General features: G+C 38.0%; 1 protein-coding gene across 1 annotated transcript in view; it reads right to left on the minus strand.

The window, feature by feature from the left end:
* SLC7A11 (solute carrier family 7 member 11) overlaps positions 1 to 22,941 on the minus strand; it is a 126,993-nt gene extending 104,052 nt beyond the window's left edge. The window contains exons 1-3 of the mRNA XM_007496316.2: positions 22,033 to 22,941; positions 13,514 to 13,640; positions 7,842 to 7,957 (exon numbers count right to left, since the gene is read on the minus strand). Of these exons, the coding sequence (XP_007496378.2) occupies positions 7,842 to 7,957; positions 13,514 to 13,640; positions 22,033 to 22,309 (520 nt within the window). The 5' untranslated portion in view covers positions 22,310 to 22,941. The remainder of the gene's footprint in view (positions 1 to 7,841; positions 7,958 to 13,513; positions 13,641 to 22,032) is intronic.
* Positions 22,942 to 23,276: the final 335 nt, after the last annotated feature.

A 23,276-nucleotide genomic window follows, 5' to 3' on the forward strand; every position in this document is an offset into this window, starting at 1 on the left:
TCTGCCTCATAGTTCCTCCCTTCCTTCAAACAGCAGATCCAGCACCATCATCTGCATGAAGTGTTTCCTGATGTCTCAAAAGCTAATCTCCCCTCCCAAGTCAAACCACCTCACATTTAATGATTTTGTTATGTGTATTTTTATTCATTCACTTTATATTCCTATTATACATACTTACATATGTCCTCATCCCTCTTGTTAGAAACATGCATTTACCTTCCTTCTTTGTACTTGACTTTAGCAACTAACAGGTCCTGGCACACAATAAATATTTGTTCAGGCACTTAATAATTCATTGATTAAATAGGCAAAAACATATCTGTCATATTGCTTTTCTATCCTTAGGGGGACACTGGGTCATAATCCACCATCATTCTCCTAGGAAGGGAAAGCTTCCTTCTAGTAAGAATTGCTCCTGGTTCCCAAAGGAAACAGGCTAACCATGGCCAAGGTTGATCAGGCTCTTCCATTGGGAGTGTTCTCCTTTAGCAAAATGCTTGTTTAGCAGTAAAGGTAGTATGTTGCCTTGTCACCTATACTTTCCTAAAATGTATCAAGCCATCCCAAGTCCCCCTTCCTCAAAGGGGATTTTCATCTCCTCAGCCTTCTGGAAATGGAATCATAGGGGGGAACTACACAAATCAGAGCTTATTCCAAGTTTATGCTGTGGTAGATAGTCTCCCTCTACCCTAACTAAACAACAATCCAAAATGTTTGCTGGCCCTTGTGGAAGAAGAAATACTTTTATAAGGATAACAACAACAACAAAATGCATAGGAGAACTACTTGGGGCAGAGAAGTGGCACAATAGCTATAAGCCTCAGATTGAGTCAAGAAGACCTGAGTTTGAATCCTACCTCAGTCACTTGATCTGAGACCAAATAATCTAACCTCTCAATCCTCATTTTCTTATCGATAAAATGGAGATAAATAAGACATCTTGTCATGAGGTTCAAATGATAACATGGAAAGTATGTGGTAAAGCTTACAGCACTCTACAGATTGCTTACAATAGTAATGCTTTGGATAAAATCTTGGACATAAAATCAGATACAAATGTTGACTTGGATTACCATGAAAATCAAATGAGGTGATGTCTCTAATGTATTTTGTAAGCATTAAAGTGATATAAGCAGATCCATTTTTGTTTTGTTTTTTTGTTATATTTTTGTTAATAGCAATACTTGTTTTAGTGCTTCCATTGGTACAGAGAGTTTCTTCTGTTTGCTTGGGAAGACCTTTTGACATTTTCATGCATTTTTATGAAGGACTATTGGGTAAAAGATGCACTTTGGTAAGAAGAAAAATAATAAGGTATCCTTGCTTTTCCAGAAGATCTAAATCCTAACTCTGAGAAGAGAGAGGGAAAAAAAAAACAAAAAAACTTGGGTCTTCCCAAATAGAAGACAAGTATATATTGCTGACTGAAATAGAAAAAAAAATAAACCTATCTCTGGGTATTTGGGATTAGCTATAGTTTTTTGTTTGTTTTGTTTTCTTTTTTAAGCTTTCCAGTAAAAAGCAATAGGCAGGAGTCTACAATTCCATGAAATGGTTCTTTTTTCTTTCTTCCTAGAAGATGAATAAGGAAGGATTCTCAAAGCAAAAGCTGGTTCATTTCAAAGGATTTTATCTAAGTTCAAGTTTATATGGACTCTCTCTCTCTCTCTCTCTCTCTCTCTCTCTCTCTCTTCTCTCTCTCTCTCTCTCTCTCTCTCTCTCTTTCTCTCTCTCTCTCTTTCTGTCTCTCTTTCAGTCTGTCTGTCTGTCTGTCTGTCTCTCTCTCTCTGTCTCTCTCTCTCTCTCTCTCTCTCTCTCTCTCTCTCTCTTTCTCTCTCTTTCTCTCTCTCTCATTCTCATAATGTAAGTAAGAAGGCAGGTAGTATACAGATCCAATGGAGTATGGATAAATATTCCAACAAGTATCTTTGTAGTCAAAGGGAGTCCTTTAAATGACACTTAGCCATAGATGCTTAATAGTGGTTTAAAGAAACAGAGATTTGTCTGAGTCATAGAAACCATGTCTCCAGCTGCACATGTGGTAAAACTCAAAAAAAGCTAATTCATATGCGTCTGATTTAATGCATCTAAAGATAAAGTCAAAGATTAAAAAAAGCCAGTTCAGATGGTTTTTCTTTGCTATAATAATTGCCAGTTTTCTTTATGATGCCTTCTGTGTTTCAATTGTGGACAGTTTGGGGAGGGGGGGGGGGGTGAGATTACCTTTGCCGAGCTGAACATTCAGGCAGACTCAGGTATTTATATGCTTATATGCTATTTAATTGCCTTTTTATACTTAAAGTAAGAGAGTCTGTAACTGTATAATAATCAATATAGGGAAATAGTGTGGAGAAAAATCTAAAAGTATCATTTCTGAGGATGTTCTGAATTCACTGATTATCTAGGAGTGGAATTTAGATGGGGAAACAAAAGTTGTTCTTTCTAAGTTGCGTCCAAGACTTTCCTCTTATTTACAAGTGCTGCTTGAAACTCTAAGGTCTGTGTTCTTTATGATGACCTTTCAAAAAATAAAATAATATAAATTGAAAAATTCACTGGAATCCTGATTACTTACTCAGAATCTCTTGCTATGGAGGCCCAAAATGTCCACCTTCCCAGTTAATACCAACTCAATTAATTTCTAATCTTTTATTCCTTCCCCAATCCTACTAGTTTACAACTTTTCGCTCACCTTGGATTTTAAGGCATTTTATTTTGTTCTCCTCTAAGATACGTATTATTGTTATCTGTGCATATATCTTAGCTCCCTACTAGACATCAAGCTATATAAGGTCAGGACTTGGGTTTTATTTAAACTCTGTGTCTTTCCTGGGGACTAGTAACATGTCCTGGTCAAATTAGACACTTGGTAGATTTTTCTTCTTCTTCGAAATGAAGTTAAATCTATGTAGCTTATGAACAACCAGAAGGAAATAGCTAATAAACACAGGTGTAACTTTTATAGCAAAGGCAACCAGACATCTGAAAATCTTGGTTTTGATCTTGGCTTTTATGCAACATTGACTTTATTACTCATCATTCTCTTAAAGGATATGGCAGCCTTTGTGGAGTAATTTTCTATTTCCAAACCTATCAATAGTTCATTAAATAGTAGATTTCTAATACAATTTAGTTAACCTAAGGGGAAAAAATATAATATGATTATAATACAGTGGAAAGAAAATATTTTTATTATTATTCTTAGTCTCAAATAACACATTTTATGTGGATTACTACAAAATTAAAATAAACTTTTATACAGTGTCTACACTATGAACAGGGTATGCTAAGTACTTTTTATAAATATCATCTTATTTGATCCTTACAACAATCCTCGAAGGTAGGTGCTATTATAATTTTACAGTTGAAAAAACTGAAGCAAAGAAAGATTGTGACTTGCCCAGCGTCACACAGCTAGTATGAGGTCACATTTGAATTTAGGTCTTCCTGATTTTAAGCTCAGCACTACATTCACAATATCACACCAAAAGAAAGGTAACCAGTTTGTTTTGATTACTGGAAATCAGGGCTTTCATATCCTCTTTGAGGGAAATGGGAATGTTTAGCTAAAGAAACAAAAGTCTTTGCCAATACAATGCAAATAGAGGGCTGTTATGTGGAAGGGAGATTAGACTTATCTGGTCCCAGAAGGAAGAACTAGAAAGGTAAATTGAGATTGTAATGTTAGATTTTACTTGGACCTAAGGAAAAACTTTGTTCCAAGGAGAGCTCCCACAACTTAAAATGGGAGCTGAGGGAGATAGTTCCTCATAGTCAAAGGACTTCAAGCAGAGGTCATACAAGTCCTAATCAGGAACATTGTAGAAGGTATTCCTGCTCAGGTACAGACAGAGCAGACTAGAGGACATCCCTTTCAACAACACTAAGATATAACACTAAGGACTCTAATAATATTTGCATAGACGATGACCCAGAGTGGTTCTTCTTGTTCTTATTTCCCTAAGTTACTTAATGCCACTGACCATGGTCAATTTATACTTCAAAAAATCCTCGTTTAAGTTGTCCAATTAAAAAAAAAAAGTAATGCATACTATGTGATTTTAAATGTTAAATTGTCTTCTTCAAATATTTACTAATGGACACAAGTGATGTTTGGGATTATCAATCACTGATTTCCCTACAAGGTTTTGACAAGTAAGGGCGCCTTCCTCCACTAATTCAAAAGAACCATGTGACAATGAAGTTTTTTGTTTTATTTTCTTTCTAATTTAGTTAAAATTATTCTTGCATTTTCAAGTTTATGGAACCGTTAGAACTTATGAATATATATTTTAAGCCAACACAATGTTTCTATCACTCCAACTTTTAAAAAGTTCTCTAGCTTTATCCAAGCTCATATTCCCTAAATTACTTTATCTATCCCCTTCCTGAGAGCATCATTATTTCAGAACAACTTCACCTCCCTGCATTAATAACTCACTGCTTAATTTCTCTATAAAATTCTACTTTGTTGCACTTTAGGTCCAACTCAACTTTAATTGAACTTTCTATATTTTTTTTTTAATAAGCAGGACCTGCTTGAAGAAGCCTTGGAGGTTGGGGTTGGGGTGGGCGTGCTCAGTGAATTGAGAGCCAAGACTAGAGATGGGAGGTACTGATTTTAAATCTGTTCTTGGGCACTTCCTAGCTGTGTATTTTGGACAAGTCACCTAACACTGATTGCCCAGCCTTTACTGCTCTTCTACACAGTATTGATCCTAAGATAGAAGATAAGGATTTGGAAAAAAAAAAGTCATTGGGAGAGATGGAAAAGGAACCACTCATATTTGCCAAAATATTAAATCAAGTTATCCAGATCCTTTCTATCTCCACTTCCAAAATCGACAGCACAAATATTTATGAATTGGTGGTGTTCATCTAGAGCTTAATTTAAGCCTCTTTCTAACTCTTAATCAGCAGTGCTGATTAAGTGACCATTGCTGAATACTCCATTCCCCAACACTATCCCCTTTCACTGGCTCTCCCCCTCAACCCCACCATGATTAGAATGGTCTGCCTCTTTACTAGCCTCTATCTCGACAGATTCCCTGGCTTCTTTTGAGACTCCGTTAAAATCTTGTCTTCTACAGGAGGTCCCAGGTCCTATAACTGCTATTCCCATCTCTCTGAGATCACCTCCCATATACTGTATCTATCTTATAGGTAAATATTTGCTTTCATATTGTCTCCCACTTTAGAATGTGAGCCTTTGCCTTTCTTTGGACCCCTAGCATGTAGCATAGCCCTTGGCCCTTGGTGGTTAATAAATGCTTATTGGCTTGATTTTAATGACTCCAGAACACCGTATGCTAGCTGACATCCATGTAGGATATTCTATTTCTACTGGAACAGAGTAGGATCAAATTTATCCTCTCCACCTCATAGACTTCCTTAGCTCTCTGGTGCCTTCTCCTCCATGGGGCAATTTCTGGTGCCATTCCTAATTTTTAGTGCTCTCTCATTCTTGTATAATCTTGGAGACTTCAAAGATTTTTATTCTGGGGTTCATGAACTAATTTTATTTTTTTTTTACTATTTTACAATTATATTTCAATATAATTGGCTTCTTTTGTAATCATGTATATTTTGATTTAGGCTTTTAAAAAACATTATTCCAAGAAAGGATCTGTCAAAGGGATACATGGCCCAGAAGAAGTTAAGAACCTCTTTTGTTAACATCTCCAGGAGAATTATGTCCCTTCCATCTGAATCACTCAAAACTGTTTGCAACTTCCTGTTGTGGTCTGTGAACAGAAGATGATTTAGTAAGGCTGTCTAAGGCAATAGTTAGGCCACACTAACTACCAGGATGGCCACTGAGCAGATGATGGCGAAATATTCCTTCCAACAAAATAGATTCTCATCCTGTCCCTGAATCCAAAACATCTCTTTTCCCACAACCATACATAGGCACTGTGGTGAAGAACACTCCATGAAGTGCTAGAAAATCAAAGTTCTCACGACTAAGAAACTCCATGCAGAGGCTACTTAAGAAGTCTATCCATTAGGCCTGTTGGCACAAGGTACTTTCCAAGTATGCTTCACGTATGGAAAAATATGGGGATTTTAAAATGTCACTATTTATAGTAATAAATAGGGAACTTAGAAGAGTGAGGACAGAAGTAGTTCATACAGACTTAGCAAGTAGTCACAAACATTTCCTGGTTGAGTTAGGGGTAGAGATGAGAGGGGTTTTTTTTATATTTTGTCTCCTCCAAAATACTGGGAAACTTTTATTTTGGGATTTTTTCTGTTTGTTTTTACCAAATAATCTGCAAGTATCTGTTAAGTATACATATATATATATATATACATATATATATGTATATATATATATATATATATATATATATATATATTAGAGACAGGGAGAGACAGAGGCTGTGCTAGGCACTGGGGATACAAGTACAAAGAAATAAACAATTTCTACTCTTAAGCCATTTACAGTCTAATGAGAAAAACAAGAAATACATCAAAAAGTACATATAAAATAAATATAAAGAGATATCTCTGTGATAACACAGATTCTGATTCGCCCAACAACCATGTAGAGCACAATCCCACCATGCCTGCCCAGTCTTAGCCATGTGCTCCCATAAGTTCTCCCCAAGAGCTCTAAGCATAGTCCCAAAGGCCATTTCTGCTTTGACATTACAAGGATATCAATGGCACATGAGAATGTCCATCAGTTCTTCTTCCATCTAGTATTCTGACCGTGAAATAAAGTGTCCTCATAGGGAAATACCATAGTGTTTCTCTCAGCAATCCAATTATCTTTCTGCTCTCAAAAGTGAACTTTTCTCTTTAATGTATCCCAGACTACATCAATTCTAGGAAAAGAAGACTGGCACAGTGGACAGTGTTGTAGAACTGAAGCACTTAGCACAGTCCCTGGCACATAGCAGGTGCTTAATAAATACTTTTCCCCTTCAAGAATCTATCCTCTACTTCTGTGCCTTTGCTCAGAATGACTTCTATTCCTGGAATAATCTCGCTCCTAATCTTTACCTTTCTGATGCTCCAATTTTTTCAAGAGAGCCTCTTCCAAAAGCCTCTTCCTTTATAAGACCTTTCCTGATTTGGACCAGCCCTGAAAATCCTTTGTTTATCTATTGTATTCACTTCTTTCTCCTCTAGGAAATAAAAGTTCCTTGAGGACAAGAATTCTTTCATTTCCTGTGGTATGCCCACTGACATGGCACATGGTGGGCATTTCACAATGCCTGGTGAAATTAATCAAAAATGAAACACGACCCATAAACTCTTTTACTGAACTACTATTAACACCATGAAAGTCACACATTTTCAACTGGAGGCTCCCACGTGTTGCTCCAACAAGACAATTACCTCCTTGCTTTCAAAAGTAGGTTTATTTTTACAGTCATCCCTCAAATCTAAAAAGAAAAAAAGATCGCACACCATATTTTCTATTAAATGCATCAGTGGAATATAAGTAAATATCAGCAAATCCTACTGATACCTGGCATTTCATGGGATCACCAATTCAGAGCTAGAAAGGATCTTAGAAGCTATTAAATGCAACCTTCTCATTTTATGAAGAGTAAGGAACAGAGAGGCTCAGTGACTTGTCCAGGGTCAAACAACTAATAAATGTCGAGTCTGAGGTAGAATTTGCACCCAGAACTTATTCAAAATCCAGTGTTCTCTTCACGACTCCACAATGCCTCCAATTTCAGTTCGGCCACTTAACAAATTTGATAGAACCAGTATGAAAGGAAAAGAGTTATATCTCTACATTAAAAAGAGACTGAACATGGATTAAGCTAATTACTTCTGCTATTACTTTATGCACCATTCATGCTCATGCCTGTGATACTTACTGATGCCCACGGCTGTAATTAACTTGATTGCAAGTTCTGGGATTTCACACTGAATAAAAAATGGTTCCAGGATATAGCGTCCAAATGCCAAGGATATCACAGCAGTGGCAGCAGGGCTAGATAATACAAAGAAAATGGTCACAATAGGAAAAAGCTGAGAACATTTGCATTCCACTCTTGTTACTTCAATTTCTCATTCATTAGTATATGAAACACTTGCTTAATTTTATGTTGGAGATCTCTGTTGTACTTCATAAAATCATAGTAATAGTGAAAGCTGACATTTATATGGCTTTTAAAGGTTTGCAAAGGACTTTTACACACATTATGCCATTTCATCCTCACATTACATGTGGGAAGTAGCTCCTACATATATTATCTACCCATTTTACAGATAAAGTAATTGAGTCTTAGAAAGAATGAGTGACCAGTTCATGATCACAGAGTGAGTAAAAGTCAGAGGCATAATTTGGACCCTAATCTTCCCAACAAGACAACAGCATCTAAGAGTTAAAAAGGATTGTGGTGGCCATCTAGGCCAACTCATACATAAATGGAATTCCTACTAAAACATATTGATCCAGCCTCTATTCGAAGACATCAAGGAGAGCAAATCCATTACTGTTTAAAACTGTCTATTTAAGTTCTCCATAGTTCTAATTGTTAGGAAGTTTCTTCCTGAGATCAAATTACACAGTTGAGGGGCGGGGAGTATGTCTGTCTGTGTCTGTGTCTATGTGGCATGAGGGAGGTATAATTGTATACAAATATACATATATGTACATATACATGACTATATATGAATATATATACGTGTATAATAATTAATCATAATATATCATTTTTTAGCACCATAACATTTTCATAGAGCTTAACAATGATCTCATTTTATCCTTACAACCACACTGGAAGGTAGGTGCTATTATTATGAGCCCTATTTTACAGTGAGCAAACTAAGGCAGACAGCTATTAAGTGACCTGTCCAAGACTGAAAGAGAACCCAGGTCTTCATGACTCTAAGTCCAGTGCTGTCCACCACATTAACTATCTGCCAATATATAAATATGTCCATGTATATATGTGAATATATTCTATTGTTTGCATGTATATTTGTATTTCGCATTTGAGCAAAAATGTGAAATAAGAAATTTATCTCTTCCTCTCCTACAGCATCTTTCCTCTATTTTGGAGCCTCCCTCTCATTGAGCCCTCTGAGAGGTTCAAGAGGGACCTTGCAAGATCCATTCATCTCCTTTTTGCCTCTCTTCTTGATCCAAAACTTATATATTCCTTATCTTATTGCTCCTTCAACTTCCTATGGCTCTAGGCAATTGTTTGGAATGTAAACTAATCTATGCTAATATTTGGAAGGCTTTAATATAATAAGATACTATTGTCTAGTTCTTGTAACATATCTTCATTTTACTGACAACCATCTAAGTGATTTAGCACAAAGGCATAAGTGAAGATTGAGTTCTGAAGAAAGACCTGAACTAGATTCCCAGTTTGCTACTTCCCACTTGGGTGACCTAAGACAAATTACTAAAATTCTGATAGCTCCTATTTTTTTTATCTTCACAATAAACAAATGGAGTTACGTGATTTCTAATTCCACCCCAATCCTCTGGTCTTTGATCCAGTGAAATCAGATGTGATAGGTTGGTGGGTAGAAAAGTTATAGAAAACTTAGTGCCCCTCAAATCACATGCATGTATGTCAATTTTGTCTAGATCTATCTTAGGACCAGATCTTTTCCCACAGAGACTTAACAGAGCCTGTCAAATCTAATCTAATCTATTTTTCTGTAACACCAGAGTTCTAGGAAAGAAATTTTATTTTAATAGATTCCCAAATACTTATGGGGTACAATACAATACATATATGTTTGTGTGTTTGCTTGTGCCTCTACTCCCTCTTCTTGGCACTAATGTTCCTGGGCTTGGCTGAAATGTCCATCAGCATTTGGCCAGCACACAATGGTCCCCAGGTAATTGGGCTGAATGAGGAGGAAAAGCATTGTAGAATCATGGATTTACAGTTGTAAATTTCCTTAAAGGTCATCTAGTCTACCTCTATCCTTTATAGATATGAATACTGAGTCTCAGAGAAATTAAATGATTTTCTCACTGTCCAAAAGATAGTAATAATAGTGATAATAAGAGGGATAGTAGCAGATTTAAATCCAAACCTAAATCAAATTATCTTGTTCATTGTGTAGTGATACCTCTTCCATCACTGGTTGATTTTATATTGACTAACAATTCAACAAAGCTCAACAGACGAAGGAATGCTGGAGGATAGTCCCTCTGCTAATAACTCATGCTTACACACACACACACACACACACACACACACACACACACACACACACACACCTTTGTCTTCTATTACAAAGTCTCTATTGCTTTCTGGAAAAGCAGGACAAGAGCACAACTTACTGAATCCTCAGAATGCTACTTAGTATATCTACCATCAGTTTATATGTATGATATTTAGGGAAACAGAGGTGGATTTCTAGCCCAGCTGGGGAGCAACAGGACACAAACAGGGCACTTCTCTCATTTCCCCCAAATCTAACTCTGGACAGGTCTATAAAGCAGTCAGCCCATCGATACTACATTATGCCTAACTACTCCAGGAAGATACTCATCAACTATCTTCTTTAAAATCCCTTGAGAAGATTAAACTGCCTCCCTTGGTAATAGATTCCGGTGTCTCACAATGATTATCACTGAAAAAGTCATCAAAATGTCTAACCTTTTCCCCTGATTTCCAAGAGCGTAGACATTCCAAATTAATAGTGTGTTCCTACCATAGGGGAGAGGAAGAGATAATCTGACATTTCGAGTATAGCCTATAACTCTACATAAGTCCAATGTTCGTAGGAAAGCATAAGTCTCCTGGATTCAAAATATTAGAGCTGAAATTCTTAAAGATCAGGATCCATTAAAAATAGGGATTGGACACTTATTGCAAGGCACTGTGCTATGAAGGGTAAGAGATAGTCTCAACTTACCAGGAATTCACAATTAAGTTGAAGAGAGAGGATAAAATATAACCCAAATCCAAGGTAGAGTAATAACCAAAATAGTGGCAAAGGAGCCCTAGAGGAGTACACAAAAGGACAAATCACCCATAGATGGCTGTGAGTGGGTAGAATTCTGGGTCTTCAGTCAGAAAATCCTGAGTTCCAATCCAGCCTGAGATATTTACTAGCTATGTGAACATGGGCAAATCGCTTAATCTGTTTGCCTCAGTTTCCTCAATCATATAATGGGGACAATAATAGCACCTGCCCTGCAAGGCTGTTATAAGCATCAAATAGGATAACAGCAATAATGATAATTGCATTTAGAGAGCACTTTAAGGTTTTCCAAGTACTTTATACATGATTACTCATTTGTTCCTCACAAAAGTCTTATATGGTGGGTGCTGTTGTTATGTTATAATCCATTTTATGGATGCAGAAATCAAGATACAAAGAGGTTGAGGTTGCATAGTTAGTATCTAAGGCAGAACTTGAATTCAGGCCTTCCTAACTCCAGGCCCAATACTCAATTTAATATTCACCTAGCTGCCTTCTAAGGTCCTTTTAAGTCCACAAAAATCATCCTATATCCTCTTCACAGCTCTAGCATTCTCTGATTCTACAAGGTTGATCAGATCATGTCACTCCCTACTCAATAAACTTCGTTAGCTTGCTATTGCCTCCAAGATAAAATATAATTCTTTTCTGCTGGCATTCAAAGTCTCACATAACCTAGACCCCTCTTCTGAAAGCCCTGACACATACTCAATCCAGTGACAATGGCCTCCTGGCTATTCCACAAACAAGACTCTCTTCCCCTCAGCTCCAGAAATTCTCTCTGGGGGTCCCCCATTCCTGGAACACTTGCCTTCCTTTCTGACTGTACACCTCCCTGGTTTCCTTTAAGTCCCAACTAAAACCCCACCTTCTACAGGAAGCTTTCCCCAACCCTTTTTAATCCCAGCACCTTCTCTCTGTGATTTATTTCCTCTTCATCCTGCATAAAGCTTTGTTTGGATACATCTGTTTGCTGGTCCTTTCCTCCATTAGACTGTAAATTCCTTGAGGACACGAATTGTCTTCTGCCCCTTTTTTTCATCCTAATGTTTAATACAGTACTTGGCCTATAGTAGGCACTTAATTAACATTCATTCATTGAGTTAATAGATGAAGAAAGATAGAAGAGGCTGGAAAGAGTGCACAGCAAATTCAAAGCTGGGAAAGTGACATGAGAAGAAGATTTTTAGAGGGGGGTGAAGAAATTACTTCCTCGTTGTGATTCCACTATGACAAAGTTAAAATAATGAAAAGACATTTCAAATAAAAACCAATTCCACTTAGGGGGGGCACTGCTTCTTTGTAACCTTTTGTTAAACCAGGGATTCCTTTGACCATGGAAATCATCATCACTGGTGCCAAGTCCATTCTCTAACAGTAAATCAATTGCCTCTGTGCTGTGGGAGACAGAAATAAAAGCTTCCATGGGAACTCAGCAATGCATTGCTGATAAATTAGGCACTCAGGGTATGTTTCCCCTAGCTAGTATGGGCAGACTTTGGAATTGGAGCATGGTGGCTTCATTTGGAAATTGGAAAGTTAGGACAATGACAATTTTTAAGGCATGAGAGGGGTTTAAAAGGCTGTTTATAGTGTCCACATGCATGTGTATGTTTGTTCTAACTGCAATTCAGAGTGACTTAGCATTATTGGATTGAATTTAAAACCAAGAAATCAGGAAGATCAATTTCAACAATACAAGCAAAGAATGCTTACATAACTGCATTCTTGGATTCTTTAGGGGAGGAAGTGAGTCATTACAGAATAATCACACTACTCATGAAGTACCTAAGGAGACTCAGTGACACACCAAGATAGCTGGTAAGGACAGGAAAGCTTCTTAACCACTAGAATGGAGTAAAATATAAGGGCTTAGTTATGCAATTTGGAGTTAGTGAAAGTTTCAAGTCATGCTCACATTGTACTCTTGTCTGGGCAACGTCTGAATAATCCATTCTCAAGACATCATTTGGCTATCCCAGTGGTAATTTCATGTTCTGTAGCCCCATAACCAAATATATTTGCTAGGATTGCAAACTGAATAATGGAAAGCTTGTGAAACATTGGATACTTGTCATGGTTTTCCATGTTTGGGCAATATAATAGCAGCAAATAAAATAGAAATATCCTTACCATAGTGCCTTGGCATTTGCTAAATATTTGTCAACTTTTAAAATTCAGAAAGCAAATGTCATTTTAAGTAGAGAAAAATGCAATATTATATTTAAATGTGTGTGTATCTCAAACATATGGAACTATTTTTCTTTTTCCTCTGGGAGGAAGAGTCCACGCACATGATTTCATTAACAAATGGAAGCATTGGTAAGCCAGCTTCTTACACCAATTCATTTTGGCCACTGTGAAGAGTTGCCTAAAGCTCTGAAAGAATAAAGGACATAACTTGTCTGTGATCACAAACTATTATATTTCAGAGGCCAGTCAGAAGCCAGGTCTTTTTGCCTCCCCCATATTTCCTGCTGAAACACATGGGCTACATAACCTTTATTAGCTGGAAGCAGTCCAGGTGACTCAAAAGTACACTGCAGTTGAAAGCCAGAAGATAAGTACAACAAACCTTTATGCTCACCGTATTATGAGCAGCTCCACCCAGACTCTGACGAAAGCTGGCAAAGGGCCAAAGACTTCCAAAATATAAGTGTAGTGACCACCAGATTTCTTTATACATGTTCCCAACTCAGCGTAGGATAAAGCTCCTGTGAGAGATTAATTAAAAGAAAGAGAAGAAGAAAAGAGAAAAAGAGGAAAGAAGAGAAAAACATTTAATAAAAAATGCTAAAATATTTAGGTGTCAGTAAAGCAGAATCTTTAGGCAAAGGGCCACCTTGAAAATAGCACCTCTGACTTGAAAGCTAAATATGGACACAGGAGAAACCCAAGTTCAAAAGCAATCACTGGGACTTGCTAACTACAAGAGTTAGGAAGTCAGGTTACCTCCCTGAGGATATGTCTATAAATCATCTGCAAAATTTAATCTAAAAATATTCTAAAACACTATTCAGTGTGTCCCCAAAATCTTAGGGCAGTTTTGAGTTTCAAAAGCTTGTCTAACCTTACCAGGTACACTTTAAGTTTTCAGTAAATTATTGAATCTTAAAACTGCACTAAGGTTTGGGGGCACACTGTAGAAGTATCAGTTGTTAGGTGGGTTATCTTTTCAAATGGGAAAATATCATCTTATTCAGTGCCCACCAGTTGCTCCCAAGATGACTACATGGCACCATGGATAGAGGGATGTGCCTAGAGTCAGAAAGAACTGGTTTCAAAACCTACCTCAGATTCTTATTAGCAATGTGACTCCCGGCAAGTCACTGTTTGCTTCAGTTTCTCCAACTGTAAAAAGCTAGAAAAATAGCTTGGCTATAAACTGATTAATTAACATTGTTTCTGGCAGACTTGAGCCTAAAATATGGAGTATATTACTATTAGCAATATTTTTCCTTTAATGGATAGATAGCACATTTAATGGATCATTTCCTGCAACTGACCCCATTCTTTCTCCGAGATTGCTCTCAATTCTCGTGCTTCCTTGTCAAAGAATTATAAAGAATTCTTTTTAAAAGAAAGTTTCAGTTTGTACACTTTGACAGTTTTAAGCTTGAAAGATGCATTCTGTAAATCACATAGCTAAATCACTTACAAGAGTTCTCTGAATTAGAGCCAGGTCAAATCTCTTGGATGGACACCTCCTTCTGGGAAAGTTGAAAGGACAAACAAAAATATGTCCTGCCTTAATTCATGTTCCTCCAGCTAGGGTAAACTAACCATGAAACAATACCCCCATTATTTTACTAATATAATTCAAAAGGAAATTATTTGCTTAGTTCTAGAGTAAACATCACATGATAGCACAATCTGCTTTGGGCTATAGGCACTGAAACGGTCTTTATGATACCAGAGAATCATCACTTGGAACTGTCCAACAGGAGTACCTTTTCACTATTCAGAGGCTTTTAAAATCCCACACAGCACATCTCTAGCCTAAGACAGAAATAGATGAACAAAATAAATGCAAAAAGCTGTAAGCAGGCACTGTTGAAAGCCAGTCATACTATTGGAGGGTTATCCAGGAGATCTGGTTAGCATTTTTATTGTTAAAGGCCAGCAGGAGACCTGCCTGCCACCAGAGGAATCAATAAATAGCTAAACTTGCTCTCTGTTAACACACCAGGATGACTGCCCCCAGCTTTAACCTGTTAAGCTCTGAGTGAAGGAATTTTCCAGTCAGAGGTCTCAGACTGTCAGAGTCCAGATGTGAAAAGTTCAGAACAGGATGTGTAATCCATCTATTGACACTACACCTTTCAAAGGTCCAGAGCCAAAGCTCTGGCCTTCCATAAGCCTGGTTCCAGAGCTTTGGAGCACTCGGGGTAACTAAAGACTTTTTTCCCCTTTTTATTTTGTTTGGCTTCCTGGTGAAGTGGCACTTCTCTCAGACTCCTGGTAATACAGTGACACATAGGCAAACAGATTCTTAGGAGAGCATACTCCTAGCAATAAGCAATCAGAGAACACAAATTAAAGTGAAAACTAAACTCAATTCCCCAAACAGCATTTCCTTGGTGAACCTCCTATTTCAGATGTGATTTGTCAAGAAATATTTATGAAATGCTTCAGTTTCTTCACTTATACAAAAGGAATAATAATGCCTTGTCTATCTGAACTGGATACATGAGGATGCAAATCTCTTCCAGGTTTGCCATCAACTCTCTTTCAGTGAATTATCTTGCATCACAATTGTCTATGTTTAACTACCACCACTACTTCTCTACCCAGAATGCAAGCTGCCTGATGACAGGGACTATTTGATTTTTCTTTCTTTTTCCTTCTTGGGGGTCTAAGTAGTATCTGGCAAAAGTAGCCAGTACATAAAAGCTTATGGAACTGAACTGAATTGAAATGCCTGCTTATAGAGATATTTTCACAGCAAAATTCAACAGAACAGGATCTTTTATACTAAAATACACACACACATACAAATTATATACATTTTCACATTTATAAACATATACATAACATGTGTTAAAACATTTTGTATCTGTGGTTTCACATCTTGTCGGTCAGTACTCCCTTCACATACATGCACCTTTCTATGACTTACTTAGCAGGTAAATCCTAAGGACAACACAAATTTGCCCAAATAGTTTTTTTGGTCTCAAAAGAGAGACATTTAGCCACAAAACTTTCTTTCTTTTTTTTTAAACCTTTACCTTCCACCTTGGAATCAATACTGTGTATTGGTTTCAAGGCAGAAGAGTAGTAAGGGCTAGGCAATGGGGGTCAAGTGACTTGCCCAGAGTCACACAGCTGGGAAGTGTCTGAGGCCAGATTTGAACCTAGGACCTAGGCTCTCAATCCACTGAGCTACCCAGCTTCCCCAGCCACAAAACTTTCTGACTCTTATTCTATCAACTACTTCACACTGTCTCTAAAAGATGCCAAAGGTCCATTGTTATTTACTATTCAATGACTGTCATCTCAAGGATTCATCCTGATTAGAGTTGTAAAAATGGAGATTTTGAACCCTAGACTTCAATCCCCAGAAGTCCTTGGTATTTCCCAGAATTCCCTATAATCTCACCTGAGTCCCCAAGTTGGCGAGATCACAATTGGTATTTAACTGGCAGTAACACCTCCCACATTCTCTTCCATCAAAATGATGTAGCAAGTGTAGCAAGTAAGCTAAGTGTGGGGATTTTGAATGGGCTAATCAGCCATGGGCATGTGGTTTTTATTTTGTATCCTTGATTTCTAATACTCCTTAATAAACCTAATAAAATATAATATGTTTATTAGTAGAAATATAATTTTAAATTTAACAAAGTCTAGAACTGGGCCATGCTTTTGGACATCTGGAGAAACTCCTCCAACTCATCAGACAAAAATCAAATAGATGGAGAATCCAGGTATTCCCATGCGCCAAAGTTTAAGTGCTCGAGGGGTAGGTATTAAGAAATCCTTTGACAGATGGTGGATAATGATAGAAAAAAGAATAGCATATATTTATACCATCTCCTGGACAAACAAGGAAATTATTTCTAATTTTTTACAGATGAAGAAACTGAGGACCCAAGAGATTTAATGACCTGCCCATGGCAGTAGAGTGTCAATGGTGGATTTTAAATTTAAGTCTTTCTAACTTTAAGTTCAGCACTTTATCTATGTGATCGGGCTACCTCTGTATATACAAACTGTGATAGAGACATGAAGAGAGAGAGGTTTTGCAGGACTTGTGGACCAAGATGCAGGGCTGGGGACCTAGATGTCAGTCAAGAGAAGATTCCAATGGAATGTTCCCAGGAGGGGCAGTTGGGGGCTTTTTCTGGCCACACTGAGAGAAAAAGTGGGTTTTTGGACTTCGTCTCTGACTGGAAGTCACACTCTCTCTCCCTGGAGGTTTGAACCTGGATGAAAGACCTTTGTGAGGCTGACTTGGTCTCTGTTTCTCTGGCCCTGAGCAGTGGAAGCTGACCAGGGGAGACACTTTTGAGTTGGTGGTCTATTTGAGAATTGAGCTGGCCAGGAGAAAACTTAGAGACTTTGAACTTTGTTCTTTCTCGGGTTAAGCTGAGAGACCTGGCTGATTTGTGAAGAAGAAAGAAGATTTTGAACTGCTGTTATCCTCCATCTCCCTAACTGTCTCAGAGTCACAGCTTGTGACTGGAATACTTCCTCAAACCTTTCTAAAATTATCCCCGTAGTTAAGGGAAATCTTCATCCCTCTTACCTCAGTTTCCCATCCTGTTATCCCAATAAACCCCTTGACTGAGAAAGCAACTGGAGTATCTTTATAGTTCACTCAGGATGGGGGAAAGAAGCAAAGGCTTCAAGAAGATTTGGGAGGTGAGGGAGGCAAAAGGGAGAGGTTGGTTAAGGGAGGGAGTGAGGGAGGAAGGAGTTTAGGAAGTAGATTGATCCATCAGCAATCAGTAGGGATCAATAGGCAAACCCCAGAGTAAACCCCAGGGCATTCCTTTACAAGCAGTCCTCTGTGTGACAGCATCCCTGTGTGTTAGTATCCCTGTGTGGCAGCATCCCTCAGCATTTCTCTGTTCTACCTCCATTACAAATAAGCAGGTTTAGGTTCCTATTGCAGTCTCTCTAGTCACAGAAAGCAAGAGAACAGCAGTCATTGCTGAAGAAACAGGTTCCCTTCAGTTTACCTTCACTATCTCAAGAAGTAATAGTTTCCAGTCAGTTTACATCTTTTATTTCAAAACCCGCAAACACACACACACTCATATACACAAATACAGGTTTGCTGGTAAATTTTTAAAAACTGGCTCTCTGGGGGAAAAAAATATGAAACTTTAAAGTTGAATCTGCATTATAAACATTCTCTCCATCACTTTCTCAGGTCTAAACAAGAAACAAAGTAGTCATTCAAGCCTTGATTTGGAGCATTTACTGATTTCCAAAGATTAAATGCTCACACTGAAAGTTTAACAACTGGTTAGTTATGAGTTGGCTCCAGCATGCTTCTGTTTCTGTTTTAAAAATAAATAAATGAATAAGCAAATTAGTAAGCAGGTTTATAGGAAATGCTTATATATTGTATATTATTGTGATATTCTGTATAACTATAATAAAATATTATATACATCATGTTTACATGTTTTATATATTTTATATACTGTACATACACATATGTGTATATATCTACACTTATGTTTACATGTGTGTAGTGTGTTTCTATATGCATGTGTGTATATGGGCATGAAGTATTCTATTATATGCATAATTACTTCATATTCATTTTGAACATATTCTATCTATACTTGTTTATGTATATGAGTTCTTCCTTAGTAGAATGTAAGCTTATTTGAAAGAAAAGGCTGCTTGATTTTTGTTTTTCTATGCTCAGCACCTAGATAGCTCCTGACACACACAGTTATAGAATTCTAGATCTTGAACTTGAAACTCATGAAATACAGTCTATAATTTTTCAGATGAGGAAACTGAATCACAGAGAGATTACCCTAAGTCTCAAAGACTTGTCCAAGGTCATGGAGGGAGTAAATGACCGATTGGGATTCAAACTCAGGTACTGTGATGGCAGATTCTAAGGCTCTCCATAATTTAACAAATGCTTTTGAGTGATTAGTTTATTTTAACCCTTAAAATAGACTTTGCATAAATCTACTTAGTGGAATTATACATGAGCAATTTTTGATACAGAAAATAATATAGATGTATGTTTCCTTAGTGATCTTATTTCATTTACACTGAAGATACTAGATGTTGAATCAAGGATGTAATTTCCTGGGTACAATAAGAAATGCATAGGTTACATTTCTCTGTGTTTAAAAGAATACTGTCATTTAGTAAAAAGATTATAAAATGTGAAGTAAAAGGATGTTGGTTCATATATCTGTCCTTTTATTTAATCTATGTATTTCTAGACTAGTCACATTAAATCTGGATGTCCATTTTCTCATTTGCGTAAGTAGATTTCTGAGACTGATATTGATGTTAAGCTCTATAAAGGCACAGCATGGAACCATTTTGATATCATATAGTGTCCCAAGATCTCTGGTACTCTAGTAAACTATAATTTACTAACTAGTAAAACGAAAAAACAAAAAAAAAACTCGTGTATTCTTGTAAAATCATCAGAATCACATTAATTGAAGTTTATCTTGTTTTTCCACAGAGAAAGACTACAATCATGCCAGTGAAGAGCCATTAGGATTGCCACTAAAATAGACTGTGTCAACTTGGAATTTAGAAGTCCTCAATTTATTTAGTTTGGAGGTAGAAACCCCAGGTTTTGAGCTTGTCTCAGGAGAGTTTTCCCCTTCATAGGTCTCAGGCTAACTATAGACATCCTGGTAGTTTGGGTGGAAATAGCTAATTCCATCAGAAGTTAAGTACCTCTTTTGTCCCAAAGGTTTCTCCCTCTAGGCTAAAGTCCTTTACCCAGGTGGCCCAGCCCTGGGCATGATCTCTCCCTTTTGTGTGCATTGTAAAGCACCAGCCCCCCATTGTGGTCAAAGTGAGAGAACTGGCCTCAGGAGCTGAGACCTGGTTTGAAGTTTTTCCTCTGACACACTGTGCATCCATGAGCATGGGCATGCCACAGCCTACAGTATCCTAAACAAACCTATAAGATTATAGTGGATGATCCAAGTTGGTAGAGAGAATTTCCCCGGCTGAAACTGCCTACACTGAAGAGGGGACAGTGGTAGACCAAAAGGAGAAAAAATACAACTAATGGTAATATAAAGTCTAGCTGGTTAAAGGAAGAAAAAGGAAGCCAGTCAACTCTTACAAATTTGTCCTAGAATATTCCACTCCTTTATTTAATGCCAGAGTTATGAGATCCAGTCAACTGATTTTTATATCCACGTATATTTGCTTATGTACAGGAAGATGATACAGTGGATAGTGCCAGGCCTGGAGTTAGAAAAACCTAAATTCAAATCCAGTCTTAAGTAATTACTAGCTGTGTGATCCTGATCAAGTCATTTAACCTTATTTGCCTTCAGTTCTTCAACTGTAAAATGAACTGGAGGAGGAAATAGCAAACTACTCTAGTATCTTTGCCAAGAAAACCCTAATGGGATCTCAAAGTGTTGGGCACAACTGGAAACTATTGAACAAAAGAACAAATTTTCTTATAATAGAACTCTGAGTTCTGAAGTTGAATAGAAAAAATCATTAGAATGGGATATTTCAGAGTCCAGGAAAATATGAATGGCTCAGCCAAACCCTTACAAAAGTGACTGAGTTTCACTGAGGGCATCTTGTCCCTAACTCTTTGGGACAACAGATGGGGACAGAGGAAGAAAATGATATCCTATTCAAATGATACTTCTTGAATTGAAGTGATTGATTTTTTAATTTGACTTCTTGAGTAGGTAGCTTTTGGATTTTCCCATTATTCTTTAATTCTACTGTTAATACAATCATCTGAATTGGGAGAAGAAGCTTCTTTTCATTTTTTTCCCCCATGAGGGTCATTGAGCTTCTCCAAGGCCAGCCATATTCTCACCAAACTCATTGGGACAACAGAATGACACAAGAAAAGAAAATGATTCTAAATAAACCACTTAGGCTCTCACTCAACCTAGATCAATATTAAGCCACAGATATAGGGGGTGGAGAAGGTGAATAATAAGAAAAGTTATCATAGACTAATTTTTTTCTCTTCTCATTCAAGGACAAAACTCATATATCATGTCCAACCATCATCTTTCCGCAGGGCAGTGTTTCACAGGTAAATGACAGGCTGATGAATGTGGTGTGTGTACTGACTGTGTGTGTGTGTGTGTGTGTGTGTATGTGTTTTAAGGAAGAGCACTGCTTCACCATGTTTAATCAATAAGAAGTCAGGAAAACTCCTGTTGGAGTTGGAGCATTGATCTAACTAGGCCAAAACAAATCTCATGGGGCTTCAGGTGCTCTCCTCTAGCATTGCCCAGACAAGCACAACTATCAGTGTTTGCCTTTTTATACGCAATAAAAATAAATGCTTATTCCCAACTCTATGAAGAAAAGAAATAAAAATATTGTCTCTTCATCAAGAAATGAAAAATAAAAGAGTTTTAGAGAAGGAAGGGGAAATTCTATTCAAGTTCTCCAGGAACTCCTATATAGCTTGAATGATTTTAACTCTACTACTGAAGGAGGCACAATGAATTTGAATTCATTATAACAATAATTAATTTTTATTCATTACTACTCAAATACTCTAAGTATGGGAGGCAGCTAGATGGCACAGTGAATAGAGTGTCAAACCTGGAGTCAGGAAGACCTGAGTTTCAATTTGACCTCAGATACTTCCTATCCATATGACCCTGGGAAAGTCACTTAACTTCCTATCACCAGACAGAAGGATCCACTGGAAAAGAAAATGGCAAGCTACTCCAGTATCCTAGCCAAAAAACAACACAAAACAAACAAACAAAAAAACCATTTAGATAGCTGTGGTCCATAGGGTCAGAAAGAGTCAGACAAGACTATACAACTCTAATTTTTCTAGTAAAAGAGTTCCCTCACCTCCCAAATCAGCATGCCAGCCTGAATGCCCAGTAGCATCCTCCCACAGAATACCCCCAGGGGCTCCACTTTTAAACACAAACTCACCAAACAGAGACAGGATCCCACAGACTGTCCAGACGATCAGAGACATGCCTACAGAGCCCGTGTTTTGGAGAACTCCTTTGGGGGAGATAAATATGCCAGCCCCGATGATGGTGCCAATGATGATGGAGATGCCCCTCAGCAGCGTAATCTTTTTCTTCAACACCACCCTCTCCTGCTCCAAGGGCTCTTTGCTCCCCATGGTGGGCAAGTGACCATGGGCATCCCCTTGGAGGTAACCTCCATTAGAGATGGCGGACACTACAGACTTCCTGACCATAGTGGGATTCTACCAATCTCAACAGGAGACACAGAAAGAAAGGGGGGGGGGGAGGCTTAAAAGTGTGAGAGAGAGGAGGAGGAGGAGGAGAAAACTTTCAAAACAAGTTCTGGGCTCCCTGATCCCTGACTGAGCTCGGATCGTTTCCTTTCCTTGTTGCCTGTCTCTCACCCTGCGGTAGTGTTCACAGATATGAACCTCAAAGGTGTATTTTACTCTTCCAGCCTCTCTAATTACTCCTCAAAAACACCTGTGCCTCTCTCTCCATAGCTACCCGAACCCACCACCGTATCCCTGCCGCTGCTGCTACTGCTGCTGCTGCCTAGTCATCAGAAACTAGCTCGGCTTCCTCTGGCGCTTGTATTTAAGCTCCTGTCACACCAACTTACTCCTACTAAATGATGATGCAAATTCTCCAGGTTTGCATCAGCCACATGAGAAGGCTCAGTATTACTCAGCTCTTTTTTTTTTCCTTTTCCCCAAACAGTAGCAGCATGTAGCAGGACAGACCTGCGCTTTCTAGAGAACAAAGCCCGCACTTAAAAGGCCTCAAGGAGCCAATCCAGGGGGAGGAAACACACAGAGACCCTCCCAGAGGTGGAGAGCAACTCTCCCCGAGGCCCCAAGGCTCTTCAGCCAGAAGGAAAAAGAAAACACGAAACCGGAAAGATCAACTTAATTTTTAGATCAGCTCTCTCCTCCCGCCCCATACGCACACGCACAAAAACGCACACCTTAGATGAGCTAGCCAAGAGTTGACAAGAATACTCAGCTACTTTAACAACCCAAAATAAAAAAATTCTCAGTGTGACACCGCGTTCCGCCACAGGACCCCTCTACCTTTTTACTTCTTAAAAAAAAAAAAAAGACAACTTTAGGTTGCTTAGCAACACGACCAAATCTAACTTGTGCAAAGAGAGAGTCCCTATTTCCTCAACACCTCTCTTGTCACGAACGGGATGGTGAC

The sequence above is a fragment of the Monodelphis domestica genome, chromosome 6 (assembly GCF_027887165.1).
Source record: "Monodelphis domestica isolate mMonDom1 chromosome 6, mMonDom1.pri, whole genome shotgun sequence".
Lineage (NCBI taxonomy): Eukaryota > Metazoa > Chordata > Mammalia > Didelphimorphia > Didelphidae > Monodelphis > Monodelphis domestica.